The sequence below is a fragment of the Lytechinus variegatus genome, chromosome 18 (assembly GCF_018143015.1).
Source record: "Lytechinus variegatus isolate NC3 chromosome 18, Lvar_3.0, whole genome shotgun sequence".
Classification (NCBI taxonomy): domain Eukaryota; kingdom Metazoa; phylum Echinodermata; class Echinoidea; order Temnopleuroida; family Toxopneustidae; genus Lytechinus; species Lytechinus variegatus.
The window spans coordinates 17,486,719-17,498,499 of NC_054757.1; the positions used below are offsets into that span (position 1 = coordinate 17,486,719).

Consider the following 11,781-nt stretch of genomic DNA (forward strand, 5'->3'; position numbering starts at 1 on the left):
AATTTGATCTTTCCTCAATTGGTTATTAATAGTATAATTTTGTAAAAGATTTTTATAACATATCACTGAAGAAAAGGTCACACATGCCTGAGTAGCCTTCCTGAACACATCAAAACTTGTACAGTATCTCTGTTGAATGTAAATAAATCTGCTAAAATGCTTTATTATTTGTAGTTATTAATCTTCTGTGCACCTTGAACACTCTGCAGAGTGGATTTGGCAAGTACATTATTTGTTTTATATTTCTGCTTAAAACTTAGTATATTTTAATCCCTATTGTTACAGACAGCTATTAACCTATGATATTTCCTGTATCCAGATAACACCTTTGAAGTGCAACTCAGCAAGGGCTCTCAGGGACTCGGCTTCAGCGTGATGGGAGGCAAGGGGACCAATACCGACCCCAGAAAGTGCCTCATCCGCGTCAAGAAACTCTTCGCCGGCCAGGCCGCGGCTCAGAGTGGCCTCATCGAGGAAGGCGACGTCATCCTCGCTGTCAACGGAGAGTTGATTCACGATGCCACGCATCCGGTAAGTCAATATCAAGAATTTTCTATTATGTAATTATAAACTACATAAGAGAAAATCTCCTTGAATAAAAAAAAATACTTGAATAACAATTGTTTGCTTTGTGTGAACGTTTAAGAATACCCCTAAACTTTTGTAATGTGAGATTTTAGGCATGGCATAGGTTCATACTCTACATAAGGATGTTAACCTCTAGATAAAATATGATATTCGTCACTCATTCTGCCAGTGAAAATTCCCTGGGCGTGTTATCAAAGTAGTGTAAATTAAAGTTTCCAGTCCGGTGACATACAGTTCTTGCATGTAGGTGTGATTGACTAGTGCATGTTCCGTGTGTAATTTGGAAAGCATGATGCTTCAAGTGGTCTGTTGTTGTGTCCAGATTCGTTCCAGCTTCTGAGCGATGCTTTTATCGAGTCTGTTTAATATGTTGCCCTTCTACACGTCAGATCAACATGCCAAATCAACTGTTGGTTGTCCTAGTTTTCTACTGTACCCCCTCCCAAGCCATGGTGTAGTATCATTTACATACCTCTGTATTTGTATTGATTGCAAAAGATTGTAAGTCACAATGATCCATTTTTGCACATCTGGGCCCCGTCTTACAAAGAGTTGCGATTGATCCAATCAATTGCAACTATGGAAGGCCAGCAAAGTCAACATATAAAATTAATGTTTACTTTTTACAAATCTAGATATGAATGTATATCCATAAATTCATTGATTTCTTGACAATTTTGGTGTGATCCTCTTTGTTTACAAAGGACATTTTGCATATTTCCTGTATAAAAAATATGACACGTGATGGATTTTCATAGAGTTACGATTGATTGGATCAATTGTAACTCTTTGTAAGACAGGGCCCTGGTAGAGAGTATGGACTTTGATGGCTGTGAGAGTGTACCTTTACATTTCTGAGCCTATTGCATTGGTAGATTTTAATGGTAGAATACATGTAACTAAAATAAATGAGTGGATGGAGATTGGAGAAAGGAATGAAGGGAAAGAAAAGAGAATGGACTGGATAAAAATGAAAGGATAGGAAGGAAGGAAGGAAATGAAGGACGGGAAAAGGAGAGAGAGGTGAAGATGGAAAGATTAAAATGAAGAAAGAAAGAAAGAAAGAAAGAAGGGAGAGGAAAAAAGAGAGAGACAGGTGAAGACGGAAAGACAAAATAAGAATAAAATGAAGAAACGAACAAGAAAGACAAAAAAAGAAAAGAAAGAAAGAACAAGGAAAGATAAATAAGAACTTAAAGAATGTTAAAGAATCACGTCAACCACATTCTTCATTCAGCCAAGTTTGTCATTCATCCAAACCTTGTCCCTTACAGTTACACCCTTCTTCCATGCACATGTACATCATTATGAAGTGCTGAATATAGGTTTGAATGCTCATTAGAAGAAAAGCCCTCAGTGATAAGAGATTTCCTCTATGATCCCCCTCAAAACAAGGTATTGATTTCATGTTGTTACCCCTTCCACATTGCCTTATACATCCTAGACTGCAAATAGCTGATAACAGGAAATTACATTTTTCCCCATTTTGGCTGCAATCTAATCTTTAAAAAATAATAATTACATATTTATTTTTTCTTTCATATTTCTATTATTTTTTTTTTATGGAAATTGTCGGGGATGCTATTCTGGTCCTCCATTTGTAACTTGGGTTTAATTTAAATTTTTGTCCAATTTAATTATGGATGGCCAACTGTGAAAAAACAATTTTGTACCAGGACGATTTCAATTTTTTTTCTGCTCATGAGACACAAAAGTATTTGTAATTGTCAGGAAATAAAAAAAATTTGCAAAATTTTTTAAAAAATCTTTACCATTAATACATGACCGAGGAAAGAGCAAAGTAAACATCAGAGACAAATGATGTAAACAAATTTTTGACATTTTCAGCATCCCATAATTTTAGCAGAGGTGATAATGGTAAAAGTCAAACCAGACTTCAGATTATGGGCATTCAGTTTAATCAGTACAAATTAAAATTCTCTAAAAACACAATTTGCATTAGATTTGTACATGAAATTTGAGGTTTGACATGAACTTACAAAGTGTACACTGTTGTTTCGGAACCGTGTATGCTGGGTTTGCAAAGTGGATCTCAGAAGTGGAACAAGACTTTAAAGAAAAATTCTATATTAAGGATTAATCTGAAAAACAACCACTCTGCTGTCTTAGGGCTTATTGACATTATTCATTTAGAATATCAAACTAAGGTAAAGTGAAAGAAATTTTAGTATCATAGTTTTATGCAGCTCAAAATCTGTATCTTTCATTAATAAAAATGATAGTGATAATAAAGTTCTTGGAGAGGAGAGGATACATTATGTGTGAAGGAATGGGGCTGTGCACACATTTTTCTTTCTTTAAGGAACAGGAAATTGAGTAATGTGAACATGCTCATGATCATCAGCTCTTTACGAGCTTGTTATTATTGAGTGAATAATTGATGGGATCCTATTTTTCCACCCCTTTTTGTGTCATTCCAATTAGTTGTCCAATTCATCCGTAGAAAAAAAAAATCAAAACCGCAAGCTATTTTTGTAGGCGGAAAGAGATCATGCGTTTGTCCTGCTTATTGTTTACGTAAATAGATTGATTGATTGCACTTTCCGAATGCTATTCAGTTTTTAATAGAATTTCCAATTATTGATATGTGCATTACATACAGTGTAAACTTTACGTTTTTAGTCATTGATAATTACTACAGGATGTCAATGATTAATTTTTACTGACACGGTTAGGCTGAATTTTGAAATAAATTGATGATTTTTTTTCCTTCATTTCTTGATAAAATCTGAAATTTTATTCATCCAGATGTAGTGTTGCATGAAAATCAGGCAAACAATTTCAAATAGAAAAGTTTTTACACGCTGTACTTGGGCATGTCGTTTCATAAATTTGTTTTTACAATTTTTTTTAGTGCTCTTGAAAGAGACATCTGTACATGTAATTAGCCATCATCATTGAAATAACTACAGATAAAATAAGATGAGAATGAATAGCATTGTAAGTTATGGTCTCTTTTATTTACAAAAAAAAAATTAAAACAAGATCTTTATTCAATATTCAGCACTTCAAAAAATCACAGTGGGTATAGTGTCCCCCCCCCCCCCGAGCAATGCCCTTGTACACACATATTCAATAACTTTATTATAGCTTCCTTACATGTTTTGTGAAAACGTGACAATCAGTAGGGTATTAGTTTAGGTTAGATGCATGTATTTTAAAAAAGAAATAGAATTCTTGTTTTAAATGATAAACACGTTTTCTGTAATCAAGGGATCGTATTGTGGTTTGAAATTGCTGATATGGTTTCGGGTATTTCTATTTCTTTCTGCTATATGAAGTAATCATGTACTTAATTGGGACCTCAGTCATCTGATATCAATTACATTACAATTGTTGTAATCTCAAGCTGAAGTACATGTCTGCTTATAAATGAAGAACATATGTAGCAAGTCTTCCCATGAAAAGATGCAAGGAAGTTCATGAAAGCTTGAATGAACAATAAGATAAATTCTTATGCTTTGGGCATATGATGGAAACATGTAGAAAGGGGTTGCAACACAGGGGAAGGGGGAGAGAAGTGGACACCGCTCCCGTATGGTTTTTTATTCAAGTAGTGGAGAAAAAAGATAACAGTGAATGTCATGATTTTATAATCATTATTTTGTTGGGACTTAATTTTTGGGTTATTGCAAAACATGAATGTTTTGTAAAAGTAACAGTTTCCAGAAAAGCATGATGATGATGGTAGTAATCCACAGCATTTATATTGCACCGTATTTCTGTTAAAAATATTCCTAGTTGCAGGCTTATCCAGTGATTTAGTTAAATACAATGTAGGACTATGAATCTTGCATGATATTGACAAGAAATGATAATTTCTCGAAAAATGCAAATTAATGTAACATGTTGACTTCATTCAAATTCCAGAAAAGTAATATTGCAAGAAATCACAAGCCAGCATTCATGTTAGAATTCCTTTCAATTGCAAAATGAGCAATCTTCCAAACATGCTGTCTATAATTAGTGGGAGCTTAGCCTTGAGTGGGACTCTGCCTTAATATGGTTTCAATCTACGTCTGGTTCGTAGATAGTTATGAACGGATTAGGATAGATATCGCCATCTTGGGAGTAAATGTTGATGATTTTGAGAGGGATCAGTTTGTGAGAAAACATGCAAGCTTGGATGTGAGGGATCATTAAATTTTGAGTAATTAAGAAGGGATTAAGATAAAGTGGATATTTTGGGCCTTTCATGTATCAATGTGATGTTGATATTGTACAGATGTGGTGCTCTAGTCAATTCGTGTTCAGTGTTTCTACTGCAGGTGCAGATCCAGATTCAGAATTTTATGGGGTGCGAATTTTGTCCCAAAATTTGACAAATAAAAAAAAAAGGTCTTCAGTACAAAATGAAGGACATTTTGTCTCTCGAAAAAGTTAATCCCTCATTTCACATGATTGCGCGACATTCGAAGGCATTTAATTATGAGGTGCACCATTATAATTTGTAGACCACCCCCCCCCCCCGATCTGCGCCTGATCTTGCCTTAAGTTTATTTACACTGAATTTGACTTTTTTTATTTTTCAAAGCTCTGTGCACGCTGAATTAGTTATGAAGGAATATTGATTGTTTTCTTCTTTAGATATTTTCTTTGAAATTTGCTTTCCTTTTTGCCCCATGATTTTCAAATGGAGGAATTGATACATGAAGGTTCTTATAATATCAGCTCAGTAAGAATAATAGTGGTTACTTCATATCGGCAGGTGGCTGCTCTAGAGAACTGGCCACTAACTACGCTAACGAGTATGGCTGTATGTACAAAATATCATGTTTGAAAATGACAAAGTTTTGAAATACATGTATGCAAAATTGCTGGCAATTCAATTCAGGATTTATTTCCAATTCATAAATAGAATTTGATTAATTAATGCCTACAAGTATAAAGTCATTTCTTTCAAATTGTTTGTAGATCTGATAGTACCATTTGCATTGCATATTTCATCTTAAGGATTTTTTTTTCTTCAAATGAATATGTGCTCACAATGTTACCCTAGGGCCATAGTGCATGGAACATATCAAAATCAATCCCTGGAAGTTACTTTCAAAATTGAATTAAAGTCAGGTTCTATAGTATGCAGGGGGGCTTGATACCTATTTTAGGATATTCTGAATCAAATTGTGAGAGCTCGTGTCCTGCTACTAGTAATCCTAACAAGGAAATGTGCATTGTCTCATGTGACAGTAGGCCTATTCACACTTTAAAAAAAAACTTTTTAAAAGTAAACAACTTTTGAAATCTAATCAATCATATAAGAAGTATAAGTCCAAAACATCCGTATAAGTCTAAATTTTTGCAAACAAAGGAGTGACGTCACAATTTTTTAATTAAATCTGTCCGTCTTTATGTTCCACTTCCCAATAAATCATGGATTGTTATACACATATTTTTTCATTTGTGCTTTCTCTATTTTAAAGTGATTGTTTAACATTGGTTTGACTTTTAAATAATCTGAGCGAGAAGGTCACACTTTTCATCTGTGTCTGTGATATGTTCCAAAAATTAAGCCCTGAAAAAATTGCGTTCGAAAATAATTATTTAGTGCTTCAAAAATTGAAATATAAAGTGACCGGAAACACCATCTTAGTTTCATCCCATACAGTTATGTGTACTATTTAGGTGTCTATAAGACGCCTATTTACAAAATCAGGGTTTGCCTTGTAGTTTGAGCTTTTCATTCTCAATAATGGTTGTTTTCAGTGTTTATTAGTTCTAATACATGCACTTGTACACATGTTTCATCTTGGTTTGAGAATTTTTTAAATCGGCTGCTCACAAAGTTAAACAATACCTTTAAGGCTTTGATTGGCCCACAGTTTTTCATTGTCTTTTGTCAGGATTTGTTGATCAGAAATGAATGTTGCTCATCTGGGCAGAGCATTATTATTGCTTTATATCATTCACTTTTCAGCCTGCAGCATAATGTGGCTGAGCTTTTTCACTTTTGTGTCTGAACACTCATTTAGTTTGCTGAATTTTCCAGCTCATGTGAATGGACCCATCTTATTGGCCCGATTTCACAAAGGTGGTTTTGAAAAACCACGGTTGAATCCATGGTTTATGTACATGTAGATTTCCTGTATAAATTACATTTTACATGTAACTAATAGCGCATATTGGGCACGTGTATCAAAAAATGGTTAGATACGCTATTTTATTCATGAGTCCACTCTTCTGTATTAATGAGTCCACTCTTTAAACAGTGGACTCATTAATAAAATAGCATATCTAGCAACGGTAACAGGCATCAGCATTGGACACTTTTTATACATGCGCCCGATACACGATAAATCAAGCGTAATATATACAGCAAATCTGCATAAACCATGGACTCAACTGTGGGTTTTCAAAACCACCTTTGTAAATTCAAGCCATAGAGTTCATAACCTCATGTTGTATGGGGAATTTTGAGATTTGGGGTTTTACAAGCTAGTGTAAATGGCCGTATGAGTTCTCTAAAAGTGAAATGCTGTGAAAATTCCTTTATCTCTGCAGACAGTTTGTTGGTTTTACAGGCTAGTGTGAAAGTCTATTTTAAATAGTAGCTGCAGACTACGTTTGTTGGTTTTACAGACTAGTGTGAATGGCCTATTTTGAGTTCTCATAAAGGGGAAATGATGTAAAATTTCTTGTATCTCTGCAGACTGCGTTTGTTGGTTTTACAGACTAGTGTGAATGGCCTATTTTGAGTTCTCATAAGGGGAAATGTTGTAAATATTCCTTTTATTTCTGCAGACTGCATTTGTTGGTTTTACATGCTAGTGTGAATGGACCTAACATCTTGGAGTTCATACCCTATTGCTTTAGGGGGAAATGTTGTTTAATTCATTTATCTCTACCGACTGACACATACCGTGTTGATAGAGCTATCATGTTTGGGACACCCCATACTTAACCTCTCATGTGCCAACGATTCAACAACCTCCAAAAAAAAAATCCAAGAATCACACATTTCCCCATGTGACATGCTTCAGGGGTGTACATGTTTCCAAGCAAATTTTCTTTTCCTGTAACAGTTTCTTCTCTTGTTTGGACGGGTTCTATTTTTGTGTGATTGAATAAAGATTTTTTTTTAACAATCTACGTGTGAATTCCTGAATAATATTTTGCATTGAAATATGACATCAATATTTCTGTGGAGAATCCTGCTTCGTTTGTGCTTGTGGAATAATGCTTTGGAAAAGTGAACCCTACTGGTTGAAAAAAAATAATTTCTTGAACAGACCGCTTTCTTCTATGGTTCTGGAATAATTTGGATTAATGCTCCTTCGATTTCAGTATGCAAATGCTTCAAAGGAATTGATATTCATGGTCTTGCTATTCATTTGAATAAAAGTGTGACCTATGAATCATGGATTATTAAAAGAATGACGGACATTGGGGGTTTTCAGTTCTTGTGTATTTTTACAGACGAGTAGACTTTGTTTAAACATCTAAATGAAGTCTGTTGATTTATTGGTTCGCTTTTGGAAGCAAAAGGTAAATAATATTTTGTATTTGTTATAACTTTCTTGAGGAAGTTAGACAGAACCAGGATAAAAATTTATTCTTCCAAAATATTTTTTTGATTGATTCATTGACAATGAGGCCCTTCTGTCATTCAAAAGGGTTTATTTCTTTTCGTAGGGCAAATAGCCCTTGGCCCTTTTGTATTTTTTCCCTGTTACTCCTTCCTAATATTTACCGAGACTTTGATGCATGGTGAACCATAGGCAGAAATATGTAATTGTTACACTTTTTCATTTATCCTGGCTCAGTTTTGGGGGCTAATCGACCAATATAGTGTACATGTACTTTAAACCACCATGTTGTAGTATTAGGATATTAAAGAAAGGAATGAGTATTTTGATAGAGGCAAATGATTAAAGAAGATATGTTTTATTCATTATGTGTTTGTACTTTGATATTTTAATTTATTTTTGTAAAATGCAGGAGACCGTTGCGAAGCTGAGAGGTGCCCAGCAGAATGTGAAACTTCTTCTTTGCCGACCCAGTGATGAGGAGCTTCTCAGACTTCTTCAAAGGGTAAATAATAATGATAATAATAGGCATTTATATTGCGCCATCTATCAAGAAATAATCTATTCCGAGGCGCATTGTTATTATTACCCTGGCTTTAGCTCGGGCTGCCTTCCAGCGCTCAGTGCATTTCAAGGAATAAATTCCTGCCCGGTACCCATTCACCTCACCTGGGTTGAGTGCAGCATAATGTGGATAAATTTCTTGCTGAAGGAAACTACACCATGGCTGAATTTGAACCCTCGACCCTCTGTTTCAAAGTCAGAAGACTAATCCACTGGGCCACAACGCTCCACATATAAGATGCTGAAAGGGTACCCCATGCTCAAAATGATATCATGGAGTAAAATCATGATAAACCAAACACTGAAAATTTCATCAAAATTGAACAAGGAATTACAAAGTTATGACATATTTTGATTTTGCATAATTTCGGTGAAACTGTGAACTATGAATATCTTCATGAATATCTGATGATGTCCTTTTCGCACTTAAAAAAAATAATTAAATAAAGAATTGTATTTATTTAAAAAATGTATTTATTTAAATTTTGTCCTCCAATAATGTAAAAATAGGTTTCATTCTGATTTTATGTCTCAGATCATCATTGCTGAAAGTTTTAAAAAGTTAATTGAGGTTTATTAATAGAAAACAAATACAATACAGTCATCCAAGGACCAATACTGCATTGTTTACATAATATGTGATTTAAAAAAAACAGATGGGGTAAACTTATTGTACAGTATGCAAGCATTGTGTAATTAGTCTTTATTCCTTTGTTTTTTTTATCATATATTATGACTGAAAAAGTAGAAAGATTTATACTAATAAAATATCGAGGGAAATATCACCCTCTTTCTAAAGTAACTTGTAAAAGCCATTTTTTCCACAATGATATTTGAAACAAAGACATGGTTTTGCTGGATGATGAATTTAGTTACAGGTATGTGTTAGAAACGTATGTGTTTGGAACTTTGTGGACCAGTGGATTAGTGTCTGGACTTTAAAACAGAGGGTCATGGGTTCTTCATTGTGCTACATGTAGCTGCATTCAACACAGGTGAGGTAAACGGTTACACAGCAGGATCAATTCCTATAATGCACCAAGGAACTTTAGCAGCTGGAGTTAAAGCTGGGGTAGTATATACATTTGTGTGCCATTGAATAGGCAACTTGATAATCAGCACCTCATAAAATGCTATATACAGTAATATTATTAAGGAATAATTGGAATGTGAAAAGGAATTGCTCCTTTTTCATCCTCACCGTGTCTCGTTTTCTGCAGAGACTTGAAGAATCACCATCTAAGCAAAAAGCAGCCCCTCCCGCTCCCTTGGACACTCCCCCCGCTGGCAACAGTTCAACGCTCCTCTCTAGCCCTTTCAGCTCCCCGCCCCTCTCACCGGACCCCAAGGTCACCCCTACCACCACCGAACCCCCGCCCCCACCACCACCTACCTCCCCTCCTCACTCAGAGGATGAAGACGACGGAGAGGATGTCACCGATCAAGGTCCACCTTCGGAGAGATTGTCTCCCGTGTCCAGGCCGTCTCCAGTGTCCAAACTGGCAGCTGTGGAGAGAAGTGCCTTTTCGGAGGTGTCACCTGCCCTTCCCAAGCTGGGAGCGGTGGACATCAAGTCAAAGATCCCGATCACTACTAAGAGGAAGTCTCAGGATTTGGGGGTGAAGGGGAAACCCCTCCTCTCTCCATCGTCCAGTACGGAGAGTTCTCCTCGAAAGATGCAGCAAATCATGTCGGAGCCGTCAATCGATTTTGATGAGGTAAAAACTGTTGAAGTTTTAAAGGGGAAAATTTGACACTGTATCATATGCAAGAAAAACAAATATATGTTAGCTTGATTATATTGAAAAATGTTGTAATTCATCTTCAGTGAAAAAATATGTTGCTTTTTATAAGTTGCCTAGAGTGGCTGTCCTGACTTAGCAACATAGCTGTTGCTTGACTTGTTTCTTCGATCAAATATTCATGCTTTCATTAAAGAGCATTCCAAGAACCCAATGGCTGTCCCAACATTGCATAAAAGTTATTGGTTGTCTGAATGCTTCTTATAGACATGCATGCTTCTGGATGAAAACACACTAATGAACCAATGACTTTCCCAACATAGCATCAAAGACATGGTTCTGTGTTTGCATCTTACAATCATTCATGGTGTTAGAGAGCAAATAAACTGATAATAAAATACCAGTCCTGACATAGCATCAAGTATTCTGATCTGGTTGCTTCTTACAAGCATTCATACTTTCAGTAAAGAACATACAAATAAAAAATTGACTATGCTGACATAGCAACAAAGTTTTGATCTTCTGGTTGCCTGGAACAAGCTTTCATTCTTTTTGAACAGACATACCAATAACCAAATGCTATCCAGATATAGCATCCAAGCCATTCCTCCTCAGGTTGTTTCTTACAAGCTGTCATCCTTGTCACTAGGAACATACCAGTAGTCCAAATTTTCTGTTTTCTTTTTTTTCTTCAGTCCGATGTCTTTGAGGTTGACTTGGTGAAGCCTCAGCGTGGAGGCCTTGGCTTCACGGTGGCTGGAGGAGCCAATACAGGAGGATGTTATATCAAAGATATTCTGCAGGAACCTGCTATATCAGATTCAAGACTCAGGAGAGGCGACAAGATCTTAGAGGTATGGTTGAGACAAAGATAGATGTTCAATTCTTTTTGTTCCCTTTTTATCAGAATCCATAAGACATTGATTACCAGCAAATGCAAAATGAATGATTATTATCACAACTTAAAAACAATTTTAATCAACAAATGATACATATTTGTTAAGGTTGGGTCTTTTGATAATATATTAATAATGGATTTTTAGAGGCGCTAAAAACAAAAAGTACCATAGTGCGTACAATGTATGAATGATGATTTAACATTTGCAATTATTACTACAATATGAAAGATAAAAAGGGAAATCAATTATTGAGGAAAAATGTATGTCTAATGGGAAGTTGTGAAGCCAAGTACACTGGAAGCATTTCTTATTGAAAGAGGGATAGCATTCCAAGTCTTGGCAGCTGCTACAGCAAAACGTTTTTTGGCAGAGGAGAGTTTTGACAAGGGAATGCAAAGTCTGCATGTGTCAGTGATTGAACGAAGATTACGAGAGGGTGTGTAT

The 11,781-nt window shown here is 35.5% G+C and overlaps 1 protein-coding gene across 1 annotated transcript in view; it reads left to right on the plus strand.

Moving 5' to 3' along the window:
- The window catches only part of LOC121432067 (tyrosine-protein phosphatase non-receptor type 13-like), a 61,529-nt gene that overhangs the window by 31,034 nt on the left and 18,714 nt on the right, over positions 1 to 11,781 (plus strand). The window contains exons 27-30 of the mRNA XM_041629898.1: positions 320 to 531; positions 8,545 to 8,637; positions 9,917 to 10,414; positions 11,134 to 11,292. Coding sequence (XP_041485832.1) covers positions 320 to 531; positions 8,545 to 8,637; positions 9,917 to 10,414; positions 11,134 to 11,292 — 962 coding nt within the window. The remainder of the gene's footprint in view (positions 1 to 319; positions 532 to 8,544; positions 8,638 to 9,916; positions 10,415 to 11,133; positions 11,293 to 11,781) is intronic.